The 21,345-nt window shown below is 36.8% G+C and overlaps 1 protein-coding gene across 3 annotated transcripts in view; it reads right to left on the reverse strand.

Annotated features, from left to right (window-relative positions):
• CSTPP1 (centriolar satellite-associated tubulin polyglutamylase complex regulator 1) overlaps positions 1-21,345 on the reverse strand; it is a 204,619-nt gene that overhangs the window by 160,081 nt on the left and 23,193 nt on the right. For all 3 annotated transcript variants that reach the window (XM_082340269.1, XM_082340270.1, XM_082340268.1), the window contains exon 2: positions 1,933-2,035. In XM_082340269.1, the coding sequence (XP_082196395.1) occupies positions 1,933-2,035 (103 nt within the window). The remainder of the gene's footprint in view (positions 1-1,932; positions 2,036-21,345) is intronic.

Genomic DNA, 21,345 nt, shown 5'->3' on the forward strand with positions numbered 1-21,345 from the left:
GCAAGGAGCCTCAAGGGTGCTCGTACAGATTAAATAGCCTAGAAACTTGACCCCTAGGCTTGTCAGTTCTGTAAAAGCAAGCAAGGCTATTCAATCTCAGTCTTTATTCCCAGCCCACCTCATTTGCTTCAGCCCATACCTCGAGAACAAGTGAGATTCCCTGCTCTACTTCACCCTCGTTTAGAAGACTGGGAGAAGAGAAGGGACCAGCTCTGATCCTGGAAAGCCTGTTTTTCCCAGGAACTTGAAATTCCAGTCCATAAGAAATCTAGATTTTGTTTGCAAGACTTATAGCTCAGCAAAAGAGCTAGGGGGAGTCAAGAATTCCCCTAACAGCAACCCAAGTTAAGGCCATTAGAAGAGATGTCTGATCTTCAAGGAACCTCTGGAGAACAGAAAGGAAAAAAAAATTGTTTTCAAGGAGGATGGACTTGAGCTCATGATGCACCATAAGTAGAAGTCTATAAGAGGCTATTCTTCCTTTTTTAGAATGCTTACAATAAACCAGAAAAAAAGGAAAAAGAAGACAAATGATTATATAAATATGTTGGCATTTTGGTAATAAAAATAATTTTTTGTATTTCTTTAGCATATCCTTTCATGAAGACCAAGGTATTTTAAACTGATTATTTCATTCAGCCTAAAAATAGTTCTGTGATACCAAAAAGAAAGAAATAGGTAAGAGAGATTAAGAGGTACAAACTTTCAAAAAAAAAAAAAAAAAAAAAGGTACAAACTTTCAGTTGCAAAATAAATGACTTATGGGTATGAAATGTACAGTGTGGGGAATATGGTCAATAACTATGTAATACCTAAAAAAGAAACAAAAACAAAAAACTATGTAATATCTTTGTATGGTGAACTATCATAACTAGACTTATTGCAGTGATCAGTTTCAAATGTACAGAAGTATCCAATCACTATGTTGTGTAACAGGAGCTAACAGTGGTATAGGTCAATAATTCAAAAACAAACTCATAGAAAAAGAGATCAGATTTCGGGTCATCAGAGGTGGGTGGGGGATAGGAGGAATTGGATAAAGGCAGTCAAAACTTCCAGTTATAAGATAAAGTTATAAGATAAACAAGTACTAGGGATGTAATAATGTACAAGATGATAAATATAATTAACACTGCTGCATGTTACAAATGAAAATTGTTAAGAGAGTAAATCCTAAGAGTTCTCATCAAAAGAAAAAAGTTTTTTCTATTTCTTTAATTATCTATCTATATAAGATGATGGATGTTCACTAAACTTATTATGATAATCACTTCATGATGCATATAAATCAAATCATTATGTCGTGCACCTTAAACTTAGACAGTACTATACGTCAATTATATCTCAATAAAACTTGAAGAAAACAATTTTTTAATAAATTAAAAAATAATCATTTTGACTTTTACACACTCCAAGCATACTTTATAAAGAAACACTACTCCTCAAAGATATAATCTGTGAAAGATGTCCTGCCTCTAGAAATAATCTTAAATCATTAAGTGATTGACACAGCATCCTGTAGAAAGAAAACTGCAGAGGAACATCATCCTAAGCATTTCCATAAAAAAAGCCAGCCAAGAAAAACACAGGCTAAAGGAACACTGACTAAAGGAAATCAGAGTGAATATTCTGAATAACAGGGAAAGTTAAAAATTATAAGAGGAACCTAAAAAAACAGATCTAATAGATCAAAAAAGCAGTAGTTGAACTTTTATAGTTATCACCACTCATGAGACTTATCATTGGACAAAACTAGCTGCACCAAAGGCATGTTCCAAAACCTGTTTGGGCAGCCCTCAATCAGTCTACCAAAACTAAGCATTCACTACCACTACATAATCAGCATTGCCCTGCTCTACTTTTCATGCATCTTGCCTGCTTCCAAAAGCCTCCTCTGGGCCCACGCTATAGGCAAAGCACTCATGTACTTACTATTCAGTGAAGAACCTGGCAATGCCATATTGGCTAATATCTTCCTTGTTCTCTAGCAGCTGGCATACTGCATCCTCCATATATGTGAGGACATGGCGCTGGGCTACAAAAAAAAACAAACAAACAAACAAAGAGAAAGTGAGAGGGATACAAAAAAAATGTCCTTCCAATCCCAGTAGGCCATGAAAGTCAATCAAGGTGTTGGTTCTGTTCTAGGAAGTGGACTGGAATAGGCAAATCAAACTTGCTGGCCCTAACTGAGCTAGTCTCAATGGGTAGAATGGGAGATGCTGTAGAACATAACCTATTGCCATGTGATTGGCTGTTAGTATTCATATCAACCCTTCACTCATTTCAGTGATTAGGGTGAGGAGCTTTAGCACCATTTAGCAGATACACCTGGGAATTCTTTCTTCCTACCTCCTTCCACCCTCTTCCACTTCTGCATGTCCCAGAAATTTATCCCAGGGAGTAATGATTCTATGCCTGAAACATGGATGATCTGACTGCAAGGAAAACTCAATTCTTTAATTAAAAAAAAAGTCACTGAAAAAGTTTAAGGACCATGAAAATTTCAATAAAGTTGTCATAAGTTATTAACCTTGGTAAATAATAAGACCATGAAATCTGTGTGGCCCAATTTATCAGAAATCATGTTTTCTACATTTGTTGTGACGAGTAAATGTGTGACTTAATCGTGGGCTTGTAATACAGGGTGTGATGAGTATTAGAATTAGACAGACCTGGGTTGGAATCATGGCTCTGTCTGACAGCTTAATCCTGGATAGTTATTTAATCTGCACCTGTTTTCTTCTTTATCAAGTGTGGAAAGAAACATTATTTAATTTAATTAATTAATTTATTTATAAATTGAAGTATAGTTGATTTACAATGTTGTATTAGATTCTGGTGTACAACAAAGTGATTCAGTTATATATATATGTTCTTTTTCATATTCTTTTCCATTATAGGTTATTACAAGAGATCGAACATAGTTTCCTGTGCTATACAGTAGAACCTTGTTGTTTATCTATTTTATATATAGTAGTTTGTATTTGCTAATTCCAAACTCCTAGTTTAATCCCTTCCCCCTTCCCCTTTGGTAACTGTAAGTTTGTCATCTATGTCTGTGGGTCTGTTTCTGTTTTGTAAATAAGTTCATTTGTATCATAATTTATTTTATTTATTTATTTTTTTTATAAATTTATTTATTTATTTTTTGGCCGCATTGGGTCTTCGCTGCTGCATGCGGGCTTTCTCTAGTTGCCGCGAGCGGGGGCTACTCTTCGTTGCGGTGTGCAAGCTTCTCACTGCGGTGGCTTCTCTTGTTGTGGAGCACGGGTTCTAGGTGCACGGGCTTCAGTAGTTGTGGCACGTGGGCTCAATATTTGTGGCTCGTGAGCTCTAGAGCGCAGGCTCAGTAGTTGTGGCGCACGGGCTTAGCTGCTCCATGGCATGTGGGATCTTCCCGGACCAGGGCTCGAACCCACGTCCCCTGCATTGGCAGGCGATTCTTAACCACTGCACCACCAGGGAAGTCCCTGTATCATATTTTAGATTCCACATATAAGTGATGAAAGAAACATAATTTAATTCTTTCTCAAAACGTGGTCAATCAACTTCTTGATCTGAATCACTTGAGACACCCTGCTAAAATACAGATTGATCATCTGACAATATCTCAGTCTTGGTGACCTTAAAATTCTAACTGGAGCCCAGTAATTTTTCACAGGTACCCTTGATGTTTCTGATGTAGTTTAAGAATCACTGGTTAAGAACTTGGGCTTTGGAGTTCCAAGACACTTGAGTTCCATTCTCAGTCCCACCAAATCCTAGCTGTGTGACCTTGAGCAAATTATTCTGCAAGCCTGTTTCCTGTGGATAATAATACCGTTACTATTCATAAACCACAATACCTGGTTTTCTTGATAATATATTTTATTAAAAGCCTATGTCAAAGGGCTATTGGAGGTTTACTTCAGTAATACAGCAGAGCTTCTAATATAGCAGGTGCTCACCAAATGCTTGTTCCCCTTCCCTGAGTTTTGTCTTTAGGTATAACAGTGGTATCCTGACACACTTCATATAGAAACTTCCAATTCAGTATTTCCATTTACCAACCTATTTTTTTAAAAAAAGCAAAACAAACAAAACAACTTTCGTCTGGAACAGTAAGAACAAAAAACCCAAAAGTAATAAATATCCTGCCAAAAAGCAGTTCCACAAAGTTGCTACTGAGATGGGCATTTGCCTCTTTCACATTTTCATCCTTCAGGAAAATATGAAAGAATTACCTAAAATTTGTAAAAATAGGTACTTCAGAAAAACATTCCTGAAGTCCTGGTAGTTTAGTGAGACTTATAAAGCAAATAAGTTTATCTACCCAAGCTGTACTCAAGTGAATCTTTATTTGACAGTGGTTACCTAAAGTTTCACCATGTTTACACCAGCCTAAAGTCCAGATGAATGACATGTTTACATCCCATGACTTATTCTATCAATATGAGTGCTTCCCAAAGCTAACAACTATCAGCTACCACAAACATTCTCTAACCCTGACCCCAGAAAAAGATGTGAAAACAAAACCAGTGCTTCATCAACAGTTCATCCAACTGGAAAACTATTTCGCTAAGAAATGGCCAAAACTGACAGTGAAGTCGTGAAATAATACATGACAATCTCTTGGGACTTCCCTGGCAGTCCAGTGGTTAGGACTCGGTGCTTCCACTGCTGTTGGCCCTGGGTTCAATCCCTGGTCGGGGAACTAAGATCCTGCAAGCCACGTGGCATGGCCAAAAAAAAAAAAAAGACGATTTCTGGCATTAATTGTTTTATAATTAAGCATATATGAAATTGGGAAGAAAAAATGGCCAAACCAACATTAAAATCAGGTATACTTTCACCTCTGAGTTTCCTTCCCTTATTCCACTCACTTATCCTGGTCTTACAAAAAGATTTCTTCCTTGGGCTATACAGGCTTTTAGGACTTAGATCTACCTAAGGCTACTACAAGACTAGGGGGTTTTTTTGTTGTTGTTTTTTTGTTTTGTTTTTTGGTTTGGTTGTTTGTTTTGTTTTTTGATGGTAGAAATGAAAGAGCTCCACTTAGAAGCAAATCCTGCTGCTTCTCCTCCCTAGCTCCAGGGACTAAAAGTCAATGTGAAAGCTCTTTAAGGGAGAAATGTTTTCAGAGCAGTTAAAATCCAAGTACTTTCGTCCTCCTCAAAAAAAGGAGGACTTTTCTGGAAAACAGACTTTGCATGAGAAAAAAAAAAAAAAAGCAGGGAGGGAGAGGGGAAAGGAAAAAAGAAAACAAATATAAATAAAGGACTATACCTATTTAACATTCAGCTACCAATCAGACATTTAGAGTTTAATATTACATATAATAATGATAATAACAGCTCTACCAATTTTGAGCACCTGTGCTACTTACTGAACAACAATGGGCCAGAGACTATGCTAATTGTTTTACATGCATGATTTTATTTAGTCTTCACAACAATCCTATGATAGATATTTTGATCATGTTTCTGTTTTACAAATGGGAGAACTGAGATTTATAGAATTAAAGTAACTTGCTCAAGATCACACAGCTAGTGAGAAGAGAAGCCAAGATTCAAACCAAGGTGTGTCCTACCAAGAACCCATGCTCTTAACACTATATACCACACTGCCTCATCACTGACACTTTATAATCAGTTTTAGAAATAAATATGATCTTCATTTTATACAGAGCACAAAAGCAGGGGTGTATGTTGATAGTAAAATCATCTGAGAGATGTGGTCCACTTGTGTCCACGTGAATTCATATGTGTGTATGTGAGTGCGTATGTGTATATCCTGTCCCCACCTGCATAGGTATGCATGCTAATCAGCATTTGTGTGAAGTTAAAACTTGTCCCCAAATTTCAAAGTTTCTTACAAAGAACCACCCCACCACAAAGTATTCACCCCACCCATTCCTAGTTCGGAAAGTAGAAACAGAAAGCCCTAGTGCTCTTTTCATCTGTGGGTGAAGCAAAGGAGCTAAGAAGAGCCAGCAGAGGTAGGAAGAAGTTCCTCCCTGAGAATTTCACACAAGCCAAGTGCAAAGAGCTCTCTCTAAATTGCTGCTCCCTAGTGGTTTCTTTCATGTGCAGCTCTTATCACTCCAATGTTCCTTCTGTGGTTAAGGGTACCACCCAGCCATGGAAAATCCTTGTACTTTACCAAACTTCAGCGAGACAGAAGTTTAAAGCTCTTGTCTGGCAATAAAACATGGAGGGTGTCATTTCATGTTATTTTTTAAATGCAAAAGAATAAGCTTTAATTTATGTGAATGATTAAAGAATAAAAACTGCACACCTGCACCCCTGGAGGGCAAAGATATCTGGGCACCTTAGCTGCCCTCTTGGAAAAGGAAAAACATTTCAGATTGGCTTTTCCTCTTCTGCTTTGCTGTGATTTCCACAAGACCAGGATTAAGTTTTCTGACATGAACCAATATGCTCTACTGTTCTGAAATCCACACTAAGGCCCAAGAGTCCATGTCTTGCTCAGATAGCATCACTCACAAGGTTCATATAAAGATCATATAGTGTTTACTTATCTTTTACTTAGATATTTCAGTGCAGTGTACTGAAGCTATAAGTGCTTATCTCAGACTGCACTGCACTGAAATATCTAAGTAAAAGATAAGTAAATACTGTATGATCTTTATATGAACCTTACGAGTGAAAGCAATTGTGGATCAGAAACTTCTTGGTTCTCCATTGAATCACCTCCTGCTGATCACTTAATCTCTATATACCACAGTCACTCTTGCTGTAAAATGGGTATGACACTAAGAATATGTCTAATAATAAACTGCTTCTTTAGAATACATTTGATATACAGAGAAGGTAACATATTAATGATTATGTTATTATTGCTACATACTAATTTTACAGATTAAAACAACATAGAAATTTATTGCAATGGTTGAGAACATGGGCTCTGGAGTCAGGCTGACCTGGATTTGATTTCTAGCTCTGGCACTTATTAGCTGTGTGACTTGAAGCAAATTACCTAATCTCTCTGCCCTTTTCTGTAAAATTGGGAAATAATACCTACCACCTAAGGTTGTAGTGAGGAGTAAATAAAATAACTTATGTAATAATCTTAGCATAGTGCTTGGCACATAGTAAATATGCAATAAACATTAGCTATTATGTTTATTATTGTTGTTTTATTACCGTTGTTACTACATATCCCTCCCACACATCGCAACTCACAAGACATTGGGTTTCAACATTAATGAACACCAAGAGGCCAACCTACTATAGCCCCCTACTCACTTATTTAAAGTTCTGCTCATCTAACCAAGGATGTTTACAGATTATCTTCAAGGATTCCTGGGCTATATAAAACCCTACACATATGATAATACACATACTCTATACCCATTTCAGCTATAGCCTTTAAACTTGCGGGAAGCATTCACTTATTAACCGTTAATTACTCAGGAGGCTCTAATGTATACGGGTAAAGTCCAAAACTATTTCTTTTTACTCTCTTCCCAAGCATAAATACCATCAAAGCATTAGCTATTTATTTTGCAAGTAAATGATAAGGGGTCCCATTTGAAAATTTTTGCTTGACAGGCTACCTACATCATTTAGACCACTCATTTTATTATATTATTATTTTATACAGAGTCCCTGTATTAGAATAAACGAGTTTCCCTAGAAAATATTCCCATGAATTACAATATGTGATATTAATAGATACACGAGCAAGAGCAGTGTAAGTGAAAAGCAGAGCATATACACATACTCAACTTTAAATCTGACTTTCTTCTCCCTTACCAGAGGCCTTTTGAGACACATTTTTGTCTTTGAAGCCTCTTGAGATTTAGATGCTGGCTGGCACAAATAAGTGCTGAATTAAATTAAGACTGTTCTCTGAGATTAGAAAAGTAACCCTGTTAACCAACGACCTGTCATGTAAACTGTTTAGAACCTTCAAGTTTAATATCATGTATAAATCACTAACATGATATAGTATTTGATCTTGTGAAGTACATATAGATAGCTTAATGGTTTAAAAAGTTAATAAACCTCTAAAACTAATTATTTACATCCTCCATCTTTACTGGTATGTCCTGATCCAGGGACACAGTATGTTCTGGTAAAATATTTTATCACCCATACAAGACCATCTTTGATCTTAGACCACACTAGACCAATTTCCTTTGACCAAAGGAGATGGGGAAATGAGGAAAACCAGCACATGCAATACTTATACAACCCAGTGAGGTAGGAAATAGACTTTTTTGAAGCTCAGAGGGGTTAAGGAACCTGCTCAGTCTTAAAAAAATGGCTGAGCTAGAATTCAAACTTAAGATTTAACTCCAAAGCCCATGCCCTTCCACTTCAACCCTAGCTCTCAAAAACAAAAAGAAAACAAAATAAGAAAAAGCCAAGAACCTACAATGTGTCCCATTTTACACTGTATTATCTAGAAAACACTGGCTCTCCATTGTTAATACTAGAAAAGAAACTTCAATTGGTAAATCGGATAAAGTATTGGCATGATCTTTAAACTTAAAAAAATGTTTATTTATAATTACATATTTAATTATTTTTAAAGATTCAAACAATATAGAAAAAGTTAAAAACCAATCCCAGTTCCCAATCAGTTTGGTACTCATACTTTAAAAAATATATAAACACAGTTTGTGAGCTTGGTTTTGTTTTTAAGTAAATGACATATACTTTTCTGTACCTTACTATTTTCACTCAACCATGTTTGGAAATCTTTTATGGAACAATATGGAACCAACTTATTTGCCAATGGTAAATACTTCTCTATTGATAAACACTCAGGTTGTTCCCACATTTTCACTATAGCAAACTGTGCTGGATTGAACATTCTTGTACTTGTTTTCCTGTGCATACGTGCAAGAGTTTTTCTAAGGCAGATATCTCAGAATGGAACTGACATGTCACAGAATGCACATATCCTCATAGTTTTTTTTTTTAGTTTTATTGAGAAACAATTGACATACATTACTGTGTAAGTTTAAAGAATACAGCATAATTGCTTGATTTACATATACTATGAAATGATTATCGCAATAGGTTAAGCTAACATCCATCTTCTAATATAGATACAATAAAAAGAAAAGAAAGAAGAAAAGAAAAAAAGAAAAATTTCTCCTTGGATAAGAGCTCTTGGGATCTACTCTCTTAACAACTTTCCCATGCATCATACAGCAGTGTTAACAACAGTCATCATGCTGTACTTAACATCCCCAGGACTCATTTACCTTATTCCTGGAAATCTGCACCCTGTCCTACCATCACCACCACCATCCTCCTATTCTCCCTCCCCCAACCCTCTGCCTCTGGCAACCACATGTCTGATCTCTTTTTTCAGAGTTTGGTGGGTTTTTTTAGATTCCACATATAAGTGAGATCATAGAGTATCTGTCTATCTCTTTCTGACTTATTTCATTCAGCATAATGCCTTCAAGGGCCATCCATGTTGTTGCAAATGGTAGGATTTCCTCATTTTTTATGGCTGAATAATATTCCAGTGTGTGTGTGTGTGCGTGTGTGTGTATTTTTTCCACAACTTCTTTATCCATTCATCCATCAATGGAGACTTAGGTTGTTTCCCTATCTTGGCTATTGTTAAGTATGTTGCCATGAACATGGGGATGTAGGTACCTTTTCCATTTTGTGCTTTTGTTTCCTTTGGATATATTCCCAGAAGTGGAATTGCTGGATCACATGGTAGTAGTTCTATTTTTAATTTTTTGAGGATTCTCTGTACTGTTTTCCATAGTTGCTGTACCAACTTACAATCATAACAACAGTACACAAGAATTCCCTTTTTTCCACATCTTCATGTTTACTAGATATACACAGTTGCTTTACAAAGGGTTATTCCAATTTATACTCCTCCCCACCATAAGAAAATCTGTTTTCACTATGACTGTTTTCACTAAGGCTTTGTGATTTTTGCCAATTTAACAGTTATAAAATAGTTTCTCACTGTTGTTTTAATAGTTTAGTCTTCTTAATTACTTAATTAAATAAAGTTAAGCATATTTTCATGGTTACTTGTATTTCTCTTCTGTGAATAATCTGCTAATATCCTTTGCCCATTTTCCTCTCTGGTTGTCTTTTTTCTTTCTTGATTTTGAGGTTTTTCTAATTCTCTATATGTGCAAATATGGGTTTTCTACCTTATGGGTTTTCTTTTCATTTGTTTATGGTACCTTTCATTGCACAGAAGTTTAAAATGTTGATATAATCAAAAGTATTTATCTGTGCCCTTTGTGTTTTGCGTCTTGTTCAAACAGGCCTTCTGTACTCCAAGTGTATAAACCTATTACCCTATATTTTGTTCTGGTATGATATTTAATTTAAGCTAATTACGTCCCTTACCAAAATTGTGAGTTCACAATTAACATAGTCAGTATAATACAAAAAGAAATTTAAAACTTGTGGTGGAGAAAAATAAAGTAAAAGTGTTAACCCAAAATCAAGCTTCTCTAAACACTAACTAGCTCTGAATATAAAACAGCTGCATGTCAAGTTTAACTTTGGGCCCCCAGAAAAGAACTGTAAATGAATCACAAATTGCAGATCAATATCTTGAGAATATCCTTTATATAAATGCAGGAGGCCTCCCTCTTTTAATAGCTCTTGATCATTACAGAGTTTGCTTAATGGTAGCTAAACCTATAAATATAATAAAATGACAGCCAACGTTTATTAAGCTCTCTATGCAAGACAGCATTCTAAGCATTTTATAGGTAATAATTCATTTACTGCTCACAACAATCCTATGAGATGGGTACTTTTATTATATTGCCATTTTACAGGTGAAAAAAGGAATACTCTGACATGTAATTTACCTAAAAGTTAAAGGGCTGGTAAGCAGCAGAGACAGGATTTGAATCCAGGCCTTTGGTCTGCACTACACTATACTGCAGCCCTTAAAGAGCTATGGAGCATATGTATCAAATGGAATTTTCTAAGAACAAATGTACAAATTAAGGAAAGATCTTTTACATTAACAGTTATAAAACAGACAAAACTGATACATTTCATTTGGACACCCAAACCACCACAGTGCTGCTATACAGCTAGTCAAACTCAAATACTAAAAGATAAGCCAGGAGCAAAGAAAGCATTACACATATGTTAACATCACCTGTGACAACCAGAAAACAAGAGGTGACTAAAGGTCTTTATGTAAAGTAGAAGACAAAAAACTAAAGTCTACTTCCTTCAACCAACGGTGGTATTGTAAGTTAACAGCTGAGTCCCTTGACATTCAAACAGTTTCTAGTCAACCATTAATCCTCCCCTCTCCCTTCTCCTTCCTAAAACTGGTGGGGTTTTTTTGCGGGGGTGGGGGGGAGAGGGGCAGATGTCAATTAAGGCTAAGTACTTAAATCTTATTGCTTCAGTATTTCCAGCCTAAATCTCATAATACAGAATTAGTACGTTTGAGTCTTGCAATTTCAAGTGCCAGAAACTACAGAAATCTTTTTTCTTTTTTTTTAAGGAAGCTATTACAGAGATCCAAACTTAAAGCACTCAGATAGCTGACCATAACAAAATGCACTGCCTAAATGCAGAGAAATCTAAAGTAGCACTTAAGTTTCCCACAGTTATGATCTATGGGACACATGAAGAATCCAAGTATTGTCATGACAAAAGCTTTGCAAAAATAGTTACTCGTAGAACAGTATAGTTATCAAATCAACTCCATAAACATTCACAATACCATTTTCCAGAAAGCACCATGAGTTAAAAAAAAAACCCTATAAATTGACAAACATGGAGCAAATCATAATGTCATAATGTGCTACTCATAATGTCACGTCAGGCAGGGAAGTATTAATGTTATAGGGTGAAAATTAATTGTGCTACATAGTCATTAAAGGTTGTAGCCTTTGTGGCAAACCATGCATTTACAGATTATCAGCAATTATGTTTGGTAATATGCAATTTAACTATGAATATACAGATTAGTGATATTAATGCAGCAAGGTACTAATGCAACAACTTATCAATTACTTGACATTTTACATTCAAACTGTTTCATAAAAATTAGTTGGCACTCACAATAACTCATAAAACAGCAACAGGGTCTCATTTAATCTAGTGGCAGAAAGATACAGAAGAGTTCTAATTAAAGGCAGCTGAAAACTCATGGGCTTAGAATTCCCAGTCTTCTCTCTTCTGATTGATACTGCTTCTGTATGAAGGTGGAGATTCTTTTTCAAATGAGAGTCTCACATGTCAAATCCCCACTCAGAACTATGTCTACACCCTGCTTATGGGATATGGCTATAATAATGCTCAATAATCCCTTTGAGTTTCTATTTTTGTTATGAAAGTAAAGGATGCTAACACAGATATTTGTAGATGCCTAGAGGCCTAGGGCCAAAGTGCACAAAAGTCATATGCGGTGAATGACTGGAACAGCATAGGCTAGACAGAGAGGCCCTAGTTTAGTTTACACAGAAAATTCATGCCATCATTTAACATATCATCTAAATTAATGGTGTGGGGACTTCCCTGGTGGTCCAGTGGTTAAGGGTCCACGCTTCCACTGCAGGGGGGGGCAGGTTCGATCCCTAGTCAGGGAACTAAGATCCCACATGCCACATGGCATGGCCAAAACTAAATTAATTAATTAATTAAACTTTTTTTTTAATAAAAAAAATAAATGGTGTAAAACACCAAAGTGCCCTATAAAAATATGCTTTGGATCTATTTTACCAGAGCCACATAATTTTTGACTTATTACTCAAATGAGTAATGGAATGTTGGAATGTTGCAATGTCCAAGCCTACCTTTCCTGCCAGGCTCAACTCAAATGCCACCTGGTCAGGAAGCTTTCCCTGATTATCTCCCAGCCAGAAACAACCTTCCTTTTCCTGAACTTCCTAAATACCTATTTTAAATATTTCCAATGGCACTTTCTACTTTGATATAGAGTTATTTCTGTTACACGTGTTACCTCCTTTGTTAGACTACCTGCTCCTTAAAGACAGATAGGTACCATAACTCATTTGTCTTTTATCCCCTATAACACTCAGGATCATTCAGTGTCTTCCACATACCAGTCATTCAAATATTTACTGAATGAGTACATAAAATGTATCACTATTTATAAACTGTGGTGTTATTCTTTATTCAACTCAACCATTTCAGGACTGTGCCTTCCAGGTGGGAAACACTAAGTGCCAAAACACATTCTGTTACAATATTAGGGTTCTTACAGGAAGCCATTTTTGTCCTGTTCTCAACCCTTCTTTCTGTTGCCTTTTTACTGTTCTGTCTCTCTATTCCAGTGAGAAAGTACTTGTCTCTTCTATTGTTACCAAGAGCCTCATTATGTTCAAGGTAAAGTGAAAAAATGCATTCGATGCAATTACCAGTTCCTCACAAATTTGGGGGCTACTTGTCATTTCAACATTCAACACTTGAATAAAAGAAAGTCCAAATTCTTTTCACTCCTAAGAACTATTTTCTTTTTTTCTTTTAGACAAAATGGAAGCACACAGCACAGGAAGCAGTTCTCAGTAAGCCACCGTTCATAAACAGCTTTGCTCAAAGCGTAACAAAGGTTCTGTTGTGCTCTTGCATGGCAGGGCCAGTAAGCAGCAGGAGCAGATGAACTCTTTAAGAAACAAAGGTCCTGTCTTCATGCAAATGTTTGCATTAATAAAAAATGAAGGAAAAGATATAGAAAATGCAGGCTAGCTGGACATAATGGGTCTCTAAACGGGAGGTTTTTCACATTTTTCAGGCGGAGTCAGCAGGTCTTTTAAAAACTTTGTCATTCTGAACATTTCACAGACATCACAAGAAAGACATGCAAATAACAGAAGCAAATCAAAGGACATCCCGCTGCTCTACTGGCGCCTCCCTCATCCATGCCTGGTTTGTCATTTTCTGTTAACCCTAGTGCCGGCTGCTGTTTCGTTGAGGAATGAAGTCCCTAGACTATGTGGCAGTACATGTCCAGCCAGCTGGCCCCTGCACTGATGACATTACAATGCAAGCCATGTACTACCACTCAGGGACACGTGCTGCCAGGCAACAAGTCCAGTGTCTGACTTTTATACACCCAGCTTGCAAATCTACATTGGAAAGAGCCTCTAGACTAACCACTTAATATGATCTTGAGTGTAAGCATCACTGAGTAGTTCTCTGAAGATGGACTACTAAGGACCAGCCCTCCCCAGTGAAATCTACAATAAGGGCCTTAAAATAAACATAGAAAATTTAAAACCTTGTGAGGGGAAAGGTTTACCAAATACTTACTATGTGCCAAGCACTATACTATGTGCTTACCATGCGTTATCTCATTTAATCTTCATATCCACCATTTAAGGTAGATACTTATTATACCCATTTTACAGCTGAGGAAATTGAGGTTTTTGAAGGTTATTCACTTGCCCAAGGTCACACAGCTAATAATGGCAAGCCAAGACTCAAAGCTGTCTAATGACAAATTTCTCTCCATTCTTTGTATTTTTCTCACCCCTTACTTCTGTGTCTTTTGTGATTGAAATCCAGCTTACTCTGAAAATATCACAATGACTATATTCATCTACTGCATGACCACTGAAGTGTATTACTCTTTCTCCATTTTAATCACTTGGAGTCTTTACCATTCATATTTTAAGAGTGAGCGGCTTTTTGTTAGGTCATGATAAGAATCTAATTAAAGCTGCAAATGCTTCCTCAAAGAAAAATGGATATAATTTAATATGTTGTGTATAATTTTAGAACATTCAAGAACCTCCTAAGGCTCATCTATAGCTCCCCTGAGGGTTCATGGCCTACACGTTAAAAAAAAAAATCCAGCACCCAAATCTTTCTTCCTAGATGCACATGGTCAGTTTTCTTTCACAATGATGATCTATCAAATTCCAACCCGAAAATTCCGTGTCCTCCTCAACTTCTACTGAACACACTATTCCTCTTCACCAGGACATGAAATCACTTATGTCCTTCCACAGATTGTTCCATTGGCCTCTCTTTTTGTACTTAACTTGGAATCAGTAGCCAGTCACTTTGTCACTATTCTCACCACTGCTCCTGAATTATAAAAGCTTAAGGAGTAGGAGGACTTTAAGATCGTATCGTTCAACTCCAGTCATCTTAGAGATACAGAAATTGAAGTCATTCTTCATTCTTTTTACCCTTGATTCAGTGATAGAAAGTCCTTGGGCTTGCTCAAATGCATCCCTTAAGTTCTCCATATTTCCACCTATAACCACATGGCCAAAGTTTTTCTTTGTACAAACAAACAAAAGGAGGGGCTTCCCTGGTGGCGCAGTGGCTAAGAATCCGCCTGCCAATGCAGGGGACACGGGTTCGAACCCTGGTCCGGGAAGATCCCACATGCCGCGGAGCAACTAAGCCCGTGCGCCACAACTACTGAGCCTGTGCTCTAGAGCCCGTGAGCCACAACTACTGAGCCCTCACGCCACAACTACTGAAGCCCACGCGCCTAGAGCCCACGCTCCTTAACAAGAGAAGCCACCGCAACGAGAAGCCCGCGCACCACAATGAAGAGTAGCCTCCGCTCACCGCAACTAGAGAAAGCCCGCGTGCAGCAATGAAAACCCAATGCAGCCAAAAATAAATAAATTAATTAAAAAACAAACAAACAAACAAAATGAATCATGGTAGCAACTGAATTATTTTCAAATATTTTTTTCATACTACCTGAATGGACCTAGCTTTTTAAAAGTAATAGTCAAATGATATTATCCAGGCTTCTTTTATCCTACTGATAGTCCATTCAGGCCTCTGGTACCAATCATAATTCAGAAACAATTATAAAAAAACTGTCCTATAATAAGTGATAATAAGTATAATAAAGAAGGTATTAACTTTAATATAACGCTGGGCTGAAAGATAATCTAAGTACCGATAATCAGATTACTGAACTATACTGAACTCTTAACTTGAAGACAACCAGATGAGGCAAATTATTACATGCCTTTATGATAAAAGGCAGAAAAAGAGGGTATTCTAGAAAAAGTAAAGAAGGAGGCTATTTCAGGGGGAAAAAATGGCAAACCTCAACAGTACTGGAAACTTGGAGAACCAAAATATAATCATATCAAATGGATTTAAAAGAGCTGGTTGAATAAAATAAAAGAGTTGTCTACAGAACATATGAGAGGGGGAAAAGGGTAAAATGTGACAGGGTGAGAACAATTCCTCTCAAGGTATGCCTTATTATATATGTTTTGAACTATTACCTAGTCTATACATATATATATAAAAAACATATATATAATAAACACGTATTAATACTGTGTATGTATACACACATTCTAAAAAGATTGCAGGTTGAGACAATGTTGAATCTTATAACTGATATAGTATTATTAATAAAGCATTTATACAATAGGACTTTGATTTCCTCAGAGATGAGAAAAGGCTAAAGTAAAAGGAACTAAAGACATTTATAGATAAGAGGGTTCAAAATTAAACCAATATACCCCTGTATTTCCTAGGGTTTTTCCTTTCTCATTTTTCTTTCCTTTTTTATTTACTTATTATATTTTTCAAAATTTAATGCTTTGACATTAGAAATATTGCTTTATACAAACATTGCCAATTATAAAAATATATCCCTAGAATTTTCAGTCTTCCCTGCCCAAAGAACTTTGCTATCTCCCTAAGGAGATATACTCTCTTTGATTCCTTGACTAATTCCTCCAATCCCCAGTGATCTCCTTTTTCTCCTGAACTCCTATTACTTCTTACATAGCATTTAATTTCATACTGACTTAGTGTTCCACTTATTTCATCTGTGAGTATCCTCAACTAAATTACAATACAATTGAAGACATTCCTTTGTTTAATAATTATTTAATACCTAAGCATGGTCTTTGACCTTGAGGAGTTTATTTACCATCTACTGGAGAAGCAGACGTACAAATTAACAATGACAATATAGTATGATAACTGTTATAAAGGAGATATGTAAAAAATGTAAAGAGAAAGAGTGCCTATATCTGTCTGGGAGAAAGAGCGTTTCAAAGGATCTGAAAAAATTTTCCAGGTGAACAAGTGGAGGGAGGAGGGACTTCCCTGGTGGTCCAGTGGTTAAGAATCCGCCTTTCAATGCAGGGGACCTGGGTTCAATCCCTGGTCGGGAAACTAAGATCCCACATGCCACGGGGCAACTAAGCCTATGCACTGCAACTACTGAGCCCCGCGTGCCACAACCAGAGAGAAGCCCACGCGCCACAACTAAAGAAGCCCGCATGCTGCAATGAAAGATCTTGTGTGCCGCAACGAAGAACCCGACTGACGCAACTAAGACCTGATACAGCCAAATAAATTAATTAATAAAAAAAAAGTGGAGGGGAGATATTTAACACAGACATATCAGCACATGCAGAAGCATCAAGATGTGAAAAGCATGGTAGATCTGGAAAGCTAAGAATAGTTGAGTATTGCTAAGAGATAAGGCCAGACAGCATCATCACCATAAAGGGTCTTACAAAAGAGCACAGATTTCAGGAAACCACTGAAGGATTTTGAGCAAGACAGTGACAATCAGATTACTATTTCTGAAAGATCACTCTGGCAGCAGTGTGGAAGAACTGGAGGGAGAAAGATTAGAGGTACAGATAAGAAGTAGGGCAGTTGTTGAAATAGTCCAGGTCAGAGATAGTAAAGGCCTGAATTAGGGAAGTAGCAATGGGAATGACAGATAAAAGCAAAAGAGGAAAAATCAATGGAAGTTGGTAATTGATTGCATATGAGAGGTAAAGGATGGGAGGGAATTTAGGATTATTTCTGGGTTCCTTTCTTGGGCATTTGGGAATATGATGGTTCCATTCACTAAGACCAAAATACAGGAAGAAAAGCCTGTATTATACCCCCTATGCGTATTTTGCAGTATCAAGCATAGTGCTGAGCATACACATAATCAATTCATTCCACTGGCCAACTGGCTGTCTTGAAAAAAGGCCACAGAACCTTTTACTTAATGACCTCAACTGGTTACTCTTCTAAAGCTGGCATCAATCACCATGCATTGACATGATTCCTGGGCACAGGATAACTGAAATGGACTAATTTACCCAGGAAACAAGCAAAATGAAATAGGCAGCACTTACGTGAATGTGAGGTACGTGCGAGTGTGTGTGTGTGTGTGTGTGTGTGTGTGTGTTGGGGATGGGGTCGGGGGAGCAGTTCATAACAGAAAACATCCATATATTTATATAATGCTGTGACAGAGACTGCTAGTTGCTGACTCTAGTAACCTTTTTCTCTAGAAACGTACTCCAATTCTTACCTGGGTACATGGCCACTGGCATAAAGATCACATTTCTCAGCTCCTCTTGCAGCTAGGCTTTAGTCATGTGATTAAGCCATAAAATATAAGCACAATATGGTGTGGGTCTTCTAGAAAGTCCTTAAATGGAACTAATTCAGCTGAAAGATGTCCCTTATTTACCTCAGAAGATAACAGAGTTACTTCAGTCCTCATGGATCATAAGGCAAAAGATGGAATCTATGGGTAGGATGTTGGAGTAAAAAGACCGAAACCTGAGTTCCTGATTACACCTTGGAGCATACCATATCAGCCGTGGACTGCCCATCTTCAGAATTCTTTTCCACAAAAGAGAAATAATCTTCTAACTCGATTAAACCACGTTATTTTAGGTTTTTCTATTATATTCAGACAAACCTAATATAAACATAAAACATCCATGTATGTGCCCAAAAGTATAAATGAAGGGATCAAACTAACATACCAATCAGAAGGCTCATTGGCCTATCCATTGATTTAGGTTAGTGCATGCTAGGCTAGCATAAAGTGTTTCCAGACATTATGCTAGCATCTGAAGAGATGTACTGTTCTCTTCAACGCTGGACCATTATTGTAAACACGGTAAGGTCTTACTGACTTTTGTAACTTGAACAGTAACATCTGTAATGCCCCTGAAAGTTTACTAAATACTTTCACATACATTATCTCATTGAACCTTGCAACCAACCTAGGAGTCAGATAAGGCTGGGATTATTCTCTCCATTTTACAAATGATGAATTGCCCAAGGTCATTCAGTTTATAAATGATAGAGCAGAATCTTGAACTTTAATCTCATAAGTGTAAACATAACCCACTGAATCACAGTGGATAATTCTTAGAGAAATTCTTAGAGATATTCAGAAAGTTTAAAATGACCATGATTAATAATAATTAATATGAACATAAATACCTTGATTGCAAAATAGATCGCAAATCAATATCTTAGTATTTCACAGAACTTACATAAAGACATTTTAAAATTAATTTTTCCATTTACTAACCGAGGAAGCATTCTGTTCAATTTTAGAACTGATGACAGCACCATTTCCTTTGATCCTGCATTTAGCGAGGAAAATGAACAAATGAGGGGCGGCACATGAAGTAAGTAAGTAGCAAAGGGGAAGCAGAACTTCTCTCTAATGGCCCCTTCTCTTTGGACAGCCTAGGTCAGATTCCATCTAGTTCCACCTGTTGGTGGTATAAGCCACTTCTACAATTGCTTCCAGAAATCTCTTACCAGGAAGTTTATACTGCTCAAATAATTCAACCCTTCAAGGAAAGGTGAACTGACCTTTAGTCCAGCTCTTAAACAGTGAATTGATCCCAGCCCTGCACTGCCATCCCACAGAGAGGCCCCCAGGCTAACAGCCTGAGCAAGAGGGTCTTGTTACATGAGCCCTGGTTTCTAATCCTTGTCTTATGGATGGCTCCATGGGGCATTATGCAAGGTATTTAACCCCCCTCCAAACTGAATTTTCCTCATTAGATTATGGGGGAGAAGGATACTCTCTAGAACTATTTGGAAGCCTGATTAAGCATAAGTGAACATTTTGCTTTTGTAACAGTTAATATAAATAGATATGGAGAATGAAATTACTGCATTCTCTTCTACTTCTCTGAATTTATACTTTGTCTTCCCAAAACAAAATGACTCAGTGCAGAGACTCATTAATGGACCTAGTTTAAGGAAAATGTTAAACTAAGGAGAAAGATATGAATGCTGCTAGAGGGAGAAGGAAAAGATCAAAGAAACATGACTTTCAATTTCACTTTCTTAAGATTATAAAAGCATAGAGCTGATAGCAACCTTATTAGGCCATCTAGTTTAATACTTTTTTAAAATTAGAAATCAATATTGTTATTGCATTTTAAAACATTACTTAAACACAGAATTCCTTTATCTTAAAATAGCAAGAATTTACATATCTCTATGGTTCCTTCTCATTTTCACCAAAATCCATAGGTTTATATTTGAGTTCTACTTTTTAAAAAAAATTTGTACATGCTTTTTCACACACACACACACACACACACACACACACATATAAAGTCATCTTAGGAATTATTTAATGATATAATAATATAATATTCCACTGTATTAATCTACCTCAGTTTGCTTCTGGATTATTTCCAGTTTTTTATTAAAAATAATGTAGCTATAAACATTTTTATACAATTTATTTTCTCTTTTGAATTACTTCCTTAAGATATCTCGCAGAAGTAGGGCTTTAGGATCAAAAGATATACTGATTTTTATGGCTCTTGTTATGCGTTGCCAAACTGCTCTCCAGAGAGACTATGCCACCTTCAAAAAAAGAAGACCAATTTCTTTGCAGACATCCCAGTATAAAGCTTTTTGTTTTAACTAACTCAAAAATATCTTAATTTGCAAAGCTTAAATTATTGTTAATCTGAATATTTAGTTATCTTTCCTCTTATATGGACTTTAAAAATTTTTTTTTTTTTAATTTTATTTATTTATTTATTTATGGCTGTGTTGGGTCTTCGTTTCTGTGCGAGGGCTCTCTCCAGTTGCGGCAAGTGGGGGCCACTCTTCATCATGGTGCGCAGGCCTCTCACCATCGCGGCCTCTCTTGTTGCGGAGCACAGGCTCCAGAAGCGCAGGCTCAGTAATTGTGGCTCACGGGCCCAGTTGCTCCGCGGCATGTGGGATCTTCCCAGACCAGGGCTCGAACCCGTGTCCCCTGCATTGGCAGGCAGATTCCCAACCACTGCGCCACCAGGGAAGCCCCCTGGACTTTAAAATTTAATTGTAAAAGCAACACATGAATGTAACAGACCAATACAGAAGGGTATAAAGTAAAAAAGTGAGGCTTCCTCATTTGTAAGCACTTCCTTAATTCAATTTCTCGGAGTACTCACTGTCAACAGATTGTTCTACATTCTTCCAGAACTTTTTCTATGTGTGATCATACATATATGTACAAACGTTAACTTGTTTTTTTACAAAATGTAACCACTTTGTACACATTCTGTAACTTATTTTGTCACTTAATACTTAACATACATCTTTCCATATTAGTCTAACGCATTCTTTTCAACGG

Source organism: Balaenoptera borealis (assembly GCF_965194805.1).
Source record: "Balaenoptera borealis genome assembly, chromosome: 11".
Taxonomy (NCBI): domain Eukaryota; kingdom Metazoa; phylum Chordata; class Mammalia; order Artiodactyla; family Balaenopteridae; genus Balaenoptera; species Balaenoptera borealis.